At 39.9% G+C, this 15,965-nt stretch overlaps 1 protein-coding gene across 1 annotated transcript; it reads right to left on the bottom strand.

The window, feature by feature from the left end:
- Positions 1-4,064: 4,064 nt before the first annotated feature.
- ormdl3 (ORMDL sphingolipid biosynthesis regulator 3) lies at positions 4,065-15,137 on the bottom strand. Its single transcript, XM_062056908.1, has 4 exons — positions 14,892-15,137; positions 10,925-11,119; positions 10,706-10,857; positions 4,065-4,742 (listed from the first exon to the last, which is right to left on the bottom strand). The coding sequence occupies exons 2-4, from the start codon at positions 11,096-11,098 to the stop codon at positions 4,607-4,609; spliced, it is 462 nt and encodes a 153-aa protein (XP_061912892.1). The 5' UTR covers positions 11,099-11,119; positions 14,892-15,137; the 3' UTR covers positions 4,065-4,606.
- Positions 15,138-15,965: the final 828 nt, after the last annotated feature.

Here is a 15,965-nt window from a genome sequence, read left to right as displayed (position 1 = left end):
GAATAAATACAGAAGATGTACCTTTTTTTTTAGTCTGCCCGCTTTCTTCTGGCATGGCGCTCATTTAGTTTTAAATTTGTCAATAATATTCCCACCTGGCGAAAATCAGTTTATCAGTGTCAGGCCTGGAACCAATCAGCTGCGATAAAGGAGGGGTCCTAATGTCAATACAGGAAGTGCCGACAGGGATAAACACACATTAAATGGCCGGCAAACAAGTTGAATAAATACAGAAAACTTACCTTTTTTAGTCCGCCCGCTTTCTTCTGGCATGGCGCTCATTTAGTTTTAAATGTGTCAATAATATTCCCACCTGGCAAAAATCAGTTTATCAGTGTCAGGCTTGGAACCAATCAGCTGCGATAAAGGAGGGGTCCTAATGTCAATACAGGAAGTGCCGACAGGGATAAACACACATTAAATGGCCGGCAAACAAGTTGAATAAATACAGAAAACGTACCTATTTTTAGTCCGCCCGCTTTCTTCTGGCATGGGGCTCATTTAGTTTTAAATCTGTCGATATAATTACCACCTGGCGAAAATCAGTTTATCAGTGTCAGGCCTGGAACCAATCAGCTGCGATAAAGGAGGGGTCCTAATGTCAATACAGGAAGTGCTGTATTTTATGAATAGGGTTTTGATTGATTGATTGAAACTTTTATTAGTAGATTGCACAGTGCAGTACATATTCCGTACAATTGATCACTAAATGGTAACACCCGAATAAGTTTTTCAACTTGTTTAAGTTGGGGTCCACGTAAATTGATTCATGATACAGATATAGACTATCATCATAATACAGTCATCACACAAGATAAACATCAGAGTATATACATTTAATTATTTACAATCCGGGGTGTGGAGGTTAGGTTTGGTTGATATCAACACTTCAGTCATCAACAATTGCATCATCAGAGAAGGTGCATGCGTAATCGAAAAAGGGTTGAATGAGAGTTCCCGCTAGAATCCTCATGGTGCTTTTGTTGACCAGAGGAGATTCTATAGAAATATCTCGTTCGTTGGTTGACCTTTTTGATTACCTTGGTTGCCATTTTATCACAGGAAAGATTAGCCTCTAGAATGGAACCTAGGTAGGTGACCTCATCTTTCCTGGTGATAACAATGTCACCCACTTTTATAGTGAAGTCACTGACTTTCTTAAGGTTGCTGTTAAAGTTAAAGTACCAATGATTGTCACACACACACAATGTGTGGCGAAATTTGTCCTCTGCATTTGACCCATCCCCTTGTTCACCCCCTGGGAGGTGAGGGGAGCAGTGGGCAGCAGCGGCACCGCGCCCGGGAATCATTTTTGGTGATTTAACCCCCAATTCCTTATAGTATTATGGCCACTTGTACACATGTGTCCTATGTGGGCAAGTCGAGTCTTTTCAACGTCGTTGAGGAGCCATTTTTTTAAGTCACCTGACTGGACTGGACTGAAATATTTGAGTGCACTTTTGGGTCATTGTTTTGTTATCAATCAATAAATCAATGTTTACTTATATAGCCCTAAATCATGAGTGTCTCAAATGGCTGCACAAGCCACAACGACATCCTCGGCTCAGTTCCCACATCAGGGCAAGGAAAAACTCAACCCAATGGGAGGACCGCAGATGTGGTCCTGCAAAGTGTCGTAAATCAGTAGCAGCTGCTGAAAAAGATGCAGCGGCGGGAAAACGCAAGGTTCAGAGGAAAGTGTGTGCTCCGCAGTTTAAGTTACTTCTAACGTTTACATCAATAAACATTCAGTCTTTTAGCACCTGGTTGATGAGGGAACAAGGTTGGTGTTACAATTAATGACGTAAATGTATTTTTTGTCGTGTCTTATTAAGTGTACAGTACAACTGACTACTACACGATACTGGTCGACGATATTTCGCCCACTAGAGGGTGCTGTCACACTGTGGTAAAACGTATTTGTAGCTAGAATATGCAACGTTTATTGTGAAGTATTGTCGCGTCAAGGACAATTACAAAGTAATTTACATATGTAAGGTTAAAAATTGACATTTATTTTGAATATACAAAAGGGAGTATAACTTAAGGTAAATATTATCACGGTAACTGATACAAGGTGTAATAAATCAGCTAAAATGTTTAGGTACACTACTGATAAGTTACTAATTTTTTTTTTTTTTACTCTTGTAGCTCTTACGGTGTGTTCACATAAGGGAGACCATCTTTTCTACCCAGGATGCTGCAACCGTAACGGCACAAACAACTGGGACATGGTGGGCAGGCCAAATTCCATCAATCCATTTTCTACCGCCGGGTGCTGGAGCCTATCTCATCTGCATTCGGGCGGTAGGCGGGGTACACTCTGGACAAGTCGCCACCTCATCGCAGGGCCAACACAGATAGACAGACAACACTCACATTCACACACAAGGGCCAATTTAATGTTGCCAATCAACCTAACCCCAGGTGCATGTCTTTGGAGGTGGGAGGAAGCCGGAGTACCCGGAAGGAACCCACGCAGTCACGGGGAGAACATGCAAACTCCACACAGAAAGATCCCAAGCCCAGGATCGAAATCAGGACCTTCGTATTGTGAGGCACACGCACTAACCTCTGAGGCCAAATTCACAGGTAAAAAACTAGAGATGTCCGATAATATCGACCGATAAATGTTTTAAAATGTAACATCGGAAATTATCGGTATCGGTTTCAACCTCCCGATATTCCCGGGAGACTCACGAATTTCAGAGCCCCTCCCGAAAATCTCCCTGGGCGACCATTCTCGCAAATTTCTCCCGATTTCCACCCGGACAACATTATAGGGGGAGTGCCTTAAAGGCACTGCCTTTAGCGTCCTCTACAACCTGTCGTCACGTCCGCTTTACCTCCATACAAACAGCGTGCCGGCCTAGTCACATAATATAAACGGCTTTAACACACGTGAATGCAATGCATACTTGATCAACAGCCATACAGGTCACACTGAGGGTGGCCGTATAAACAACTTTAACACTGTTACAAATATGCGCCACACTGTGAACCCGCACCGAACAAGAATGACAAACACATTTCGGGAGAACGTCCGCACCGTAACACAACATAAACACAACAGAACAAATACCCAGAACCCCTTGCAGCACTAACTCTTCCGGGACGCTACAATATACACCCCCCGCTACCATCAAACCCCATCTCCTGAATTCAGGGGCCTCAAGGTTGGCAAGTGTGCTCTAGTATACTCTGGACTGAAGCTGTGTGCCTTCATTGTTTTTGTAGCTGTTGTTTTGAGGCATGTTTAAAAAAAATAAAAAATTATGCACTTTGTGAAAGTCAAAGTATAGTATTTCCCATAGTTGTAGTGGGTGTCAGGATTATCTCAAGGAGAGTATGTCCCAAATTCCAAGCTGCAGTTTTGAGGCATGTTAAAAAAAATAATGCACTTTGTGACTTCAATTAATAAATATGGCAGTGCCATGTTGGCATTTTTTTCCATGACTTGAGTTGAAGTTGTTCTCTTAATTTGGAAAACCTTGTTTTTGATTGATTGATTGATTGATTGAAACGTGTATCAGTAGATTGCACAGTACAGTACATATTCCGTACAATTGACCACTAAAAACCCCAATAAGTTTTTCAACTTGTTTAAGTCGGGGTCCACGTTAATCAATTCATGGTAAAGTTACATTGTTTAATGCATCCAGCGGGGCATCACAACAAAATTAGGCATAATAATGTGTTAATTCTACGACTGATCGGTATCGGTTGATATCGGAATCGGTAATTAAGAGTTGGACAATATCTGAATATCGGCAAAAAAGCCATTATCGGACATCTCTACCAAAAACCCCATCTTTAGCAAGTAGCTCGCTAACAATCGTTGTTGCTCACCCAGCTCAACACTGCCCCTAGTGCTAAGGCAGGCAACTGCAGGTCATGTGCTCAGGATCTATGATATGCCGTCAGAAGAACCTGATTACACTAACTTAAGCCTCTCACAGCGTCATGATGAAAGGCTAAAATGCGAGTAAAGTGAACAAATCAGTACAGTGAAGCTAAGATGAATGTTTACCTGGAGATGACAGCTCTCTGCTGTATTATTTTATGAAATGCACACACAGTCGGTTTGAAAAATATTGTATTTTTGTATGCAGTAAAATCACGTGACGTGTGTTATGGCTAGCTAACAAGTCCCTCGCTGACGTAGCCTTCTTTTAAAAAGAGTCCAACCTTCCACGAGACCAAAGCCCTTATCGGCCACAGACAGCAGCTACGTTTGGTCAAAACAAACTGAATAAATATCAACATGAAATGCTACAAAGGCGGCCATGGCGTGGAGCGCACTGATGCATGCTGCGAGCTCCTCTACTTCAACTATTCTGCTCATCCTCCGCAAAACGCAGGACAAGAGGCGTCCGGCTACGGGACAGAAAAAAAACCCTGACTTTCCGGGCGTGTCGTCTTCGTCCTCTCATGAGAGTCTTGTGGTTCCTTGCAGACGTGTAAGAGAAAAGTATGCTAACATGCTAACTAACATATTAACACCCTTTGAGATGCCTCCTGACTTTTGCAGGTCGGGGTCTGACTCGTCTTTGACGGTGCGGCGGTCCTGACCTCGCCGATGCCTCCTGCTGGCGCTCCGCCTGCTTCAGTATTTGTTGATGCCAAAGAGGCGCACGCCGTGCAGCTGAGGCAGCTTGGGAATGAGCACGGTGAGCAGCGACACCGTGTTCACCACGAAATGGACCCGGTCGTATTTGGTGTAAAAGCTGGTGAGGATGTACCTGCAACACACACACACACACACAGTCATTGGTATGGTCTCATTCATTTTTTTTTAAAGTTTTTTTTTATTTGCCGAAGGTGCATCAAGAAGTATTGGGCAAAGTCTAAGAATACTTACACTACCGTTCAAAAGTTTGGGGTCACCCAAACAATTTTGTGGAATAGCCTTCATTTCTAAGAACAAGAATAGATTGTCGAGTTTCAGATGCAAGTTCTCTTTTTCTGGCCATTTTGAGCGTTTAATTGACCCCACAAATGTGATGCTCCAGAAACTCAATCTGCTCAAAGGAAGGTCAGTTTTGTAGCTTCTGTAACGAGCTAAACTGTTTTCAAATGTGTGAACATGATTGCACAAGGGTTTTCTAATAATCAATTAGCCTTCTGAGCCAATGAGCAAACACATTGTACCATTAGAACACTGGAGTGATAGTTGCTGGAAATGGGCCTCTATACACCTATGTAGATATTGCACCAAAAACCAGACATTTGCAGCTAGAAGAGTCATTTACCACATTAGCAATGTATAGAGTGTACTTCTTTAAAGTTAAGACTAGTTTAAAGTTATCTTCATTGAAAAGTACAGTGCTTTTTCTTCAAAAATAAGGACATTTCAATGTGACCCCAAACTTTTGAACGGTAGTGTATGTACATGTTATTTCTTAAAGTTTTTATTTTCAATACATTTGTAAAAAAAAAATTAAAAAAAACTTTTTCTGAATGTTATAAGGGGGTATTGTGTGTACAATTTTGAGGATGAGAATTTGTAATAGGGCTGTAACTAAAGTGCTATGAATACTTAGCGATACATACATTTCTGTGATAACGATATTGATCACAATATATTATTTGATAGGGGTGTGAATCTTTGACCACCTAATGATTCGATCCGATTCAGAATCGATTCCAGATTGAACACGATTCTTGATTCAAGCAGATTCTCGCAATGTATTATTTGATATAATTATAATGAAACTTTTTCTAAACCGGTTGAAGGTTACAAAAGCCCCTTTTGGTAGCATGAGATAAGTGTTTGAACATTAAAAAAATAAATAAATTATGAATCAATTTGGAATCGCAATGTACCGTATTTTTCGGACTATAAGTCGCAGTTTTTTTCATAGTTTGGCCCGGGGGTGCGACTTATACTCAGGAGCGACTTATGTGTGAAATTATTAACACATTACCGTAAAATATCAAATATTCATGGGATTTAGCGATCAGGAGTGACAGATTGTTTGGTAAACGTATAGCATGTTCTATATGTTATAGTTATTTGAATGACTCTTAACATACCAGGCACGTTCTCAGTTGGTTATTTATGCCTCATATAACATACACTTATTCAGCCTGTTGTTCACTATTCTTTATTTATTTTAAATTGCCTTTCAAATGTCTATTCTTGGTGTTGGGTAAATACATTTCCCCAAAAATGCGACTTATACTCCAGTGCGACTTATATATGTTTTTTTTCCTTCTTTATTATGCATTTTCGGCCGGTGCAACTTATACTCCGGAGCGACTTATACTCCGAAAAATACGGTATACTTTTTGTGCGCCTATTATTTATACACAGGAGAATTTCAAAACAGGTTACAATGGCTCCTATGTTTAATTTATGATTACATATTGCGTCTATTGTATTATGTTCTCAAAATTATGATTAATCTACTTGATAATTTACTGTTAATAATTACATGGTGGTCACAGTTCTAATCAGACAAACACACAGAATGGGAGTGGAATAATATCAAACATTTACATTGTTCCCTTTTATTACTTACAATACTTTGAAGTGAAGTGAATTATATTTATATAGCACTTTTCTCTAGGGACTCAAAGCGCTTTACATAGTGAAACCCAATATCTAAGGTACATTTAAACCAGTGTGGGTGGCACTGGGAGCAGGTGGGTAAAGTGTCTTGCCCATGGACACAACGGCAGTGACTAGGATGGCGGAAGCGGGAATCGAACCTGGAACCCTCAAGTTGCTGGCACGGTTACTCTACCAACCGTGCTATGCCGCCAATAACTAGTAAAAAACTGCTATTGGCTCTGACTGAAATCTTTTGGTTTTTGCCTTTAAAGTCCTCCTGTGTCCAGGGACTTATTTTTGTAAACAATAACAAAAAGGACGACTTTGTACTCATAGAAAATATCGATCTCATCACTGTAGTATCAGCCATATACTTGTACCGTACTTGGTATTGTTACTGTCAGAAAGCGTTTTAGTCTTATCTTATTCTGACGCAGTTTTGAGATGTTAGATTTCCTGTGCTCTTAATTTGGCGATCTAGTCTGAGACGTCATTTCCTGTTTGTAGCGTTTCTGCGTAATATGGGCTCTTGGGTGATTGTGTAAACAGCATTGTGTGCGTTCCTGACTAAAATGTAAGTATACGTCGAATATAGCATGGTTATTAATGTTAAAATGCATATAATGTGTTAGATGTAGCCTTAACCGAGTGTTTGTTTGCAACAATGTTTGTGCTTGATGATATAATTCGCAAGCTCAACTTTCGCCCTGTTAATACTTCTTGTTACACAGTAGTTACCCTATCCTTCCACTAGAGGGCGACACAGACCACGTTTAAAGGCCTACTGAAATGATTTTTTTTATTTAAACGGGAATAGCAGATCCATTCTATGTGTCTAAGTATTGTACTTAGCCGCTAATACACCGATCGATCCCACCTACAACTTTCTTCTTTGCAGCCTCCATTGTTCATTAAACAAATTGCAAAAGATTCTCCAAGACAGATGTCCAGAATACTGTGGAATGTTGTCGAAGAAAACAAGAGGTTCTTGTATCGGTTCCGATGGGGTCCAACCACTTCCGTGGATTTTGTGACGTCACGCGCATAAATCATATCCAAAGGAGTTTTTCAACCGGAAGTGTTTTAAAATTTTAAAATTGCACTTTATAAGTTAACCCGGCCGTATTGGCATGTGTTGCAATGTTAAGATTTCATCATTGATATATAAACTATCAGACTGCGTGGTCGCTAGTAGTGGCTTTCAGTAGGCCTTTAAAGCACTGTCTAAATTATGGGTGTCAAACTCTGGCCACTTGACCCTTGAGGCGATATCAAATTAACACTAAAGCTGGCCCGCCGATCCTCCCGGGAGTCTTCCAAACGCCAGCCAGCCAGTGCTGGCCCAGTCACGTAACATGCGCGGCTTCTGCACGCACACACATTAGAGTGCAACGCATACTTCATCAACAGCGATACAGGTTACATTGAGGGTAGCCAAATAAAAAACGTTAACACTGTTAGAAATATACGCCACACTGTGAATCCACACCAAACCAGAACCCTTTGCAGCACTAACTCTTCCGGGACGCTACAAGGTGTGTGTGGGGGGGAGGTTTGGTGGTAGCGGGGGTGTATTTTGTAGCGTCCCGGAAGATTTAGTGCTGCAAAGGATTCTGGGTATTTGTTCTGTTGTGTTTATGTTGTGTTACGGTGCGGATGTTCTCCCGAAATGTGTTTGTCATTCTTGTTTGGTGTGAATTCACAGTGTGGCGTATATTTCTAACAGTGTTTAAGTTTTTTATACTGGCACCCTCAGTGTAACCTGTATCGCTGTTGATGAAGTATGCGTTGCATTCACTCGTGTGTGCGTTCAGAAGCCGCACATATCTTGTGACTGGGTCTGAATGATGTTAGAATTAATGAAAAGCGGACGTGACGATAACTCGCAGAGTACGTTAAAGGTTAATTTGTTCAACCTTGGCCCGCGGTTTTGTTCAGTTTTAAATTTTAAATTGTATTCTCCATTCATCTCTAATGGACTGCTTTAATAGTCCATGTACATTTGTTTGTATATTTGTTTTGTAACACATTGTAGAGTATATTATATTATATATAACATTATACACATCCTGTTATATTATTGTATATTATATTGCCCAAATGGGGAATAAGCGGTAGAAAATGGATGGATGGATATTGCCTAAATGTATCCTAATCATTATTTGTATGTGTTCCCCTTAGACCACACACACACCTATACCACACTTGTTCAACTTCACCATTAAAGAGTGCCTGAAAGCCTCTCTGTGCCCTATTCTCTGACCGGAGTCCTTGTCCTAAGAAGATATCAGACCAGCATTCCACATCCAGAGTAACCTACTTTATCACAGTTACAGTCGATAATTGTATCATCTACCCACCTCTGTTTACATTCAAGAGCTCTAGCTAAGCAGATAATAGGGGTGTACAAAAAAATGTATTCATAATTTTTAACAATCGATGAAAAAAAAAAGTTAAGCAATTAAAAATAAAAGGTTTTTAGGCCATTTTCATGCAACCGGGATAAGCTTTTTCCAACCTGTAACCGGGTTTGAAAAAGTTTCTTATAATTATTATAACAAATAATACATTGCAAGAATCGTGTTGGATCGAGAATCGAACCGTCACCCCAGGAATCGTGTCGGAACGCTCAAAGATTCACACCCCTCGCGTTTAGCATGGAGTCTTGAATCCTCCTACGGTGTGTCGTGTAGCATGTTCAGCTAGCCCTCGTCCTCCAGTGACAATAATACTTGGAAGAAACTTACTTCATTTCCTGCCATGGACGCAAGGATTAGTTAGCGGCAAGTCAGGACGCCTTGTTGCTGTCAAATTTGCATGCATTATCACTAACGTTGAACAAATAAACGTACATATAAATCACAATTCTAAATTGATTAAGAATTTTTCAAAAATCAATTTACAAAAATTTTAAAAGGAAAAGACAATTTTAACAATATTTATAAAGAAGTTTAGGCCATCTCTATGAAAACCAGAACTTTTTTTTTAACTTGCAACTAGTGTTGTTCCGATACCAATATTTTGGTACCGGTACCAAAATTATTTTGATACTTTTCGGTAGTTTTCTAAATGACAGGGACCACAAAAAATTGCATTATTGGCTTTATTTTAACAAAAAATCTTACTGTACATAAAACTGTTTCTTATTGCAATTTTGTGCTTAAATAAAATAGTGAACATACAAGACAACTTGTCTTTTAGTAGTAAGTAAGCAAACAAAGGCTCCTAAAGACATATACAGTAACATATTGTGTCATTTTCCCTTCTATTATTTTTTTAACATTATTAAGGACAAGTGGTAGAAAATGAATTATTAATCTACAGATATTATCTAAACTTCTGTTAAAAAGTAATAATCATTTATTCTTCTGTTGTTTGGATGCTTTACATTAGTTTTGGATGATACCACAAATTTACCGGTAGGTATCGATCCGATACTAAGTTGTTACAGGATCATACATTGGTCATATTCAAAGTCCTCATGTGTCCAGGGACATATTTCCTGAGTTTATAAACATAAAATAAACTTTTCAAAAAAAAGAAAGAAGATTTTGTGACGCTAAAAAATATTGATGTAATCATACTTGTATGAACTAGACACGCTCTTGTACTTTTTAGAGGCGGTAAAGTACTGAATATGATTTATTAGTATCGAGGTACTATACTAATACTGGTATTACGTACAACCCGACTTGCAACCGGTTTTGAAAAAGATGTATTAAGGGGTCGCGGTAGAAAATGGATGGATGGATGGATAATTATTATAGTAAATAATACATTGAGAGAATCGTGTTGAATAAAGAATCGGATCTGAATCAAATCGTCACCCCAGGAATCGGATTGAATGGTTAGGCTCCCCAAGATTCACACCCCCATTTATCACAATATGCCAATAGTATTAAAAGCTGTATCGTCTGCCCTATGTATAATCATTTATATCACATTAATCTCACAACCCCCATTCGATTGATCACTGTTGTCAATATATGTGCTGATGTTAGCCACTCTGCTAATTAGCATCAGAAGCTTTCTTGGTGCTGGTGTGAGGAAAAAACAAGGTCCAGGTTCTGATTGGACTTGTGAGGGGTGGTCACCGCTGATAGCACAGCTAGCATTAGCAACGTCATAAAAGAAAGCAGTGTGACTCACAGGACGATGGGCGTGATGGTGAGAAACTTGCGCGACGCGGTGAACTGCACACCGTAGTCCATTTGCTCCCAGTGCGTGAGGAGGCGGGCCTTGCCCTGGTCGGGGGTCTCGAAGGGCGTCCCTTTGACGGTGTGCAGGAGCAGGTACATGCACTGCAGCAAACACACAATCTTAGAGAGGAAGACCGTGGCGCCGGCGGTCGTGGCGGTGCGGGCCTACCAGGTTGTGGATGAGGTTGGTGAGGGTCCACACCACGGGCACGCTGGCGAAGGGGATGCTGAGCAGGATGACGTGCAGCAGGCCGATGCCCAGGATGTACGACAGCCACATGCCGCGGCTGTTCATCACGCGCGTGTTGGGGTTCACCTCGCTGTGCGCCGTGCCCACGTTCATGGCGGCGTCACTCAGCTGACACTTTAACAAACATTGCCATAGATTACGTTCTTCAAAACCTCACTTTTTTTCCAGGGCCGATACAATTACTGGTAGTCAAAGAGGCCGATAAACGACATTTGGAGGTGATATCCATTTGCAGTAAAAGTTATTTAAACATGAATATTATATGTCAGTAAACATCTGAACAAGACTTTGTTTTAACATCATTTTTTAGGAAACGTAATGTTTTATTTATCATAAAAAAAAGTCAAACACCTTTATTACGTGTGTCTAAGACAGTGGTTCTTAACCTGGGTTCGGTGGGTCGGCCTCAGGGGTTCGGTGGAGCCTCCGCCACGGAGGTAAAGACACTTCCGACTTATCGTGTAAATAAAAACTTCTCCCTATCGGCGTATTATGGATACCCCCAAACAATGTTCCGTCTAATTTTCCATCTGATTTGCAGGTTGTTTGATTGATCGATTGAAACTTTTACTAGCAGATTGCAAATGAAGAGAATACATTATATGAAACAGTACAGTTTACACAGTACAGTACATATTCCGTACAATTGACCACTAAATGGTAACACCCGAATACGTTTTTCAACTTGTTTAGGTCGGGGTTCACGTTAATCAATTCATGGTAATGTGTGTAAGGTGTGTAATTTGTTGTGAGTTCATGCACTGTGTTGGTTTTGTTCTTTGAACAAGGTGATGTTCATGCACGGTTTATTTTGTGCACCAGTAAAAAAACATTTTCTTGAATTGTATTTTTCACTAAAGAAGGGTTCGGTGAATGTGCATATGAAACTGGTGGGGTTCGGTACCTCCAACAAGGTTAAGAACCACTGGTCTAAGAGGAGGATCGACATTTGCATTTCAAAATATGAAAAATCTCCTAGGAAAATTGTTTATAATATGACATTTCTCTACATCTCATTAACTCATCTACTCCATTTTATAACACTTTATGGATTTTATACATTGTAAGTTTTCCTCATGAAATATTGTCAGCATTTAAATAAGAATAATTCTGGGCTCCTTCGTGTAGATTATTAAGACATTTTTCAAGATGGCTGACGACATTTCTTCCTGGATGTTACAGAAAGTATGAGAATGTGTGAGCTGCTGCCTGCTCTTTTTTACTTATATGTAGAGATGTCCGATAATATCGGCAGTCGGATATTATCGGCCCAGTCACATAATACCTACGGCTTTTCACACACACAAGTGAATGCAAGGCATACTTGGTCAACAGCTATACATGTCACACTGAGGGTGGCCGTATAAACAACTTTAACACTGTTACAAATATGCGCCACACTGTGAACCCACACCAAACAAGAATGACAAACAGATTTCGGGAGAACATCCGCACCCTAACACAACATAAACACAACAGAACAAATACCCAGAACCCCTTGCAGCACTAACTCTTCCGGGACGCTACAATATACACCCCCCCATCTCCCGAATTCGGAGGTCTCAAGGTTGGCAAGTATGCTCTAGTATTGTTTTTGTAGCTGTTGTTTTGAGGCATGTTTAAAAAAAATCATGCAATTTGTGAAAGTCAAAGTATAGTATTTCCCATAGTTGTAGTGGGTATCAGGATTATCTCAGGGAGAGCATGTCCCAAATTCCAAGCTGCTGTTTTGAGGCATGTTAAAAATAATAATGCACTTTGTGACTTCAATAATAAATATGGCAGTGCCATGTTGGCATTTTTTTTTCCATAACTTGAGTTGATTTATTTTGGAAAACCTTGTTACATTGTTTATTGCATCCAGCGGGGCATCACAACAAAATTAGGCATAATATTGTGTTAATTCCACGACTGTATATATCGGTATCGGTTGATATCGGAATCTGTAATCAAGAGTTGGAACTTGGACAATATCGGAATATCGGCAAAAAAGCCATTATCGGACATCTCTAATTAGAAAATTTCCTAAAAAAACAAACAAAAGCTTTGTCCAAATGTTTACCGAAGTACAATTTTTTACTGCCTGGTTGACTACTAATAATCTGTAAAAACATATCAGTGGATCTCTATTATATTTAGGGATGATGTTAGAAACCGATTCTCCCGGTTGTTTGATAAGAAAAGAACCGATTCCATAGACTTGAATCCCTTTTTGAGAACCGGTTCCCGTTATCGAGGCCACTATAGTAAAGAAAAAGAGTTGGTTCTTTATTCGAATCCCTGGGAACGAATCCCTTCCCACAGGAAATGCCCTGTGGGACGGCAATATTATGCCCATTTGATTGTAGACTCGTACTGACACCTTGTGGCGATAGGAAAATACTACGCGTCATTACTTTGGGCAATTCCGGGTTGACGACGTCAGTTCAATTCATGAGACAATTGAGAAGTAGACAAGTTGTGTTAGCTCTTACAATCCTTGGAAAAGATAAGTCTGTAAGTAAACTGTTTAACTTGTTTATGTAACTCAATATTAAGGTGGAAAGTGATTAAATTTGATACTAAGATGTTTATTGAAAAACGATTTTTGTGCACTGTTTCAATGGATGTTTTGAGGACTTAAAATGGCTGCCAGTCGTGTAGTTCCACCATGGAAATAGTTTCAACACTCAGAAGTATTTGTTTGATGATAGTACTGTATATTTGTGTGAAGCTAATATTTACATATTGTGTATTACATTTCAGTATGTTAATTGAATCACATAGTTTATACATTTGTCATTGTGTGTATTTCAGTTTTAAAAAAAACAACAGTCCAGTGCAAGACAAAAGTAAAGATAGGAAAAGATAAAGCAAGATCAACAACAATAAAGAACCTAAATGGATTAATCTGCTTTGGAACTTTATTAGACGTCTTGGATTGTTTGTTAGCTGTCTGCCAAGCTGTATAACCTCAACACGTATAGTGAGGGCAGAACAGGCAATATGCAATTATTGCCAGGCTTCGCTCTCATTTAAGGGGGGAAGAATTGTTGATTGAGGACTGTGGTGTTCTTAGTGTCATAGTGTGTGTAGTTAGTATGTTCCAATAGCAGCAGAAGTGCACTTTTTGGAGAGCTGTATTATTTTCAGTTTTGTGCCCAAAGGACTGATTTTATTTAACACTATATTATTATTTATACACCTATAGTGATCACAGAGACATGTTGTTTTTGTGTTACTGTATATATTTGTTTTCCTGAAAAATCCCACTTAATATACTTTGGGTAACAGTCAATATATATATATATATTTTTAAGGGGGTAACAGTCAATATTTATCTATTTCTTTTATTTTTTTCTTTTAAAATAAATGTGAGCTTTTGTTAAACCAAATATTGTGTTTTTTTCCATATACAACAACCTATCTGGATTCGATAAGAGAATCGATAAGGAATCGGTTCGATAAGAGGATTCGATAATGGGCTCGAACTCAATTTCTTATCAAACATCATCCCTAATTATATTTGCCTTTTGGCAGCTGATAGATATTTGAATGATGTTGTTACACACTGATCTTAAACACTTGACACTTTCAAACACTTTTTTTTTTTTTTATCGTGGTATGGCTTATGTATCGATAATTGTGGAATTTAATCCTTCATACACGGCACACATTTTATCATGAATTATTTCATGTTTGCATGGTTAAGGGTGTTGTTGACAAAGAGCAAAAGGCAAGTTACAGCGAAAGTGACTTTTGACCCGGTGGCAAACCCCCCCTGGCGAGCAGCTGTGGTCAGAAGTAAACAATGGCGCCGCCTTGCTATCAGCTACGTAAAATAGGAGCAGGCTGATGGCAGGAAAGTGTTTTCTGGGGTATAAAATAAAAATATCTTGGCACTAACCTGCAACGTCTCAATCCGCTATCCTGCGTCTTGGCGCGGCTGCGGCTTACGTAAGAGGGCCGACCTCCGTCAGCCGCCAGCCAGCATGTTGGCGGCGAGGCGAACACTTCCTCCGGGCGGCCTGTGGACACAGCGAACACAACACAAGCGAAGGCTTTGACTTTCTTTCTTCTTCTTCTGCTTTCAAGCGGCCGCTGACAACAAGGCACAGGCAGCCTCTGGCCCAATGACGTCATCTCTGCGCGCCCCCGCGGACGCTGAAGGCCGCCCCCCAGGCCACGCCTACCTTGAGCTCGGCGCTCGTCTCTGAATGGTCAGGTAGGGTCACGCGGCCACCGCTGGCCAATCATGAGGCATGACGTCCCGTGACGTCAGATTCAGGGGCAAACGTCTCCGTCAACTCACTGTATAGCATATGAGCAAAGTGGCGGCCATCTTAGGGGGGGCCACTTTCCCATTTGAGGCAATGCAGGCCAAGGCGTCGTAAATCGAAAATAAATCCCTAACTTGCTTATTTCTCAGTCGATTTTTATAAAGTTTACATGCACTATCAAACTTTTTATTTTTGTAAAAAATATATACATATATAACATTAATTGATTGATTTAGACGTTTATTAGTAGATTGCACAGTGCAGTGCATATTCCGTACACTTGACCACTAAATGGTAACACCCGAATAAGTTTTTCAACTTGTTTAAGTCGGGGACCACGTGTCATTGTACAAATATATACTATCGGCATAATACAGTCATCACACAAGTTAATCATCAGAGTATATACATTGAATTATTTACATTATTTACAATCCGGGGGGTGGGTTGTGGAGGCCGGTTGGGGCAGGGGGGTTAGGTTTGGTTGATATCAGCACTTCAGTCATCAACAGTTATATCATCAAATAATAATTAAAATATATTACATATACTTAGATATGTATTACCAATGCAATAATATTACCAGTGTCAGTCTACAACACAGGTGTCCAACTCAAAGCTCATGGGCCTGCAAAAAAAAATGTGTCAATGAATTAAGTTATCTTTCTCCATGTTGACAGAAAAAAATACATCTATTGCAT

Source organism: Entelurus aequoreus, linkage group LG08, assembly GCF_033978785.1.
Source record: "Entelurus aequoreus isolate RoL-2023_Sb linkage group LG08, RoL_Eaeq_v1.1, whole genome shotgun sequence".
NCBI classification, from domain to species: domain Eukaryota; kingdom Metazoa; phylum Chordata; class Actinopteri; order Syngnathiformes; family Syngnathidae; genus Entelurus; species Entelurus aequoreus.
The sequence above is the reverse complement of the archived record's forward strand: the minus strand, read 5'-3'. Positions and strand labels throughout refer to the sequence as shown.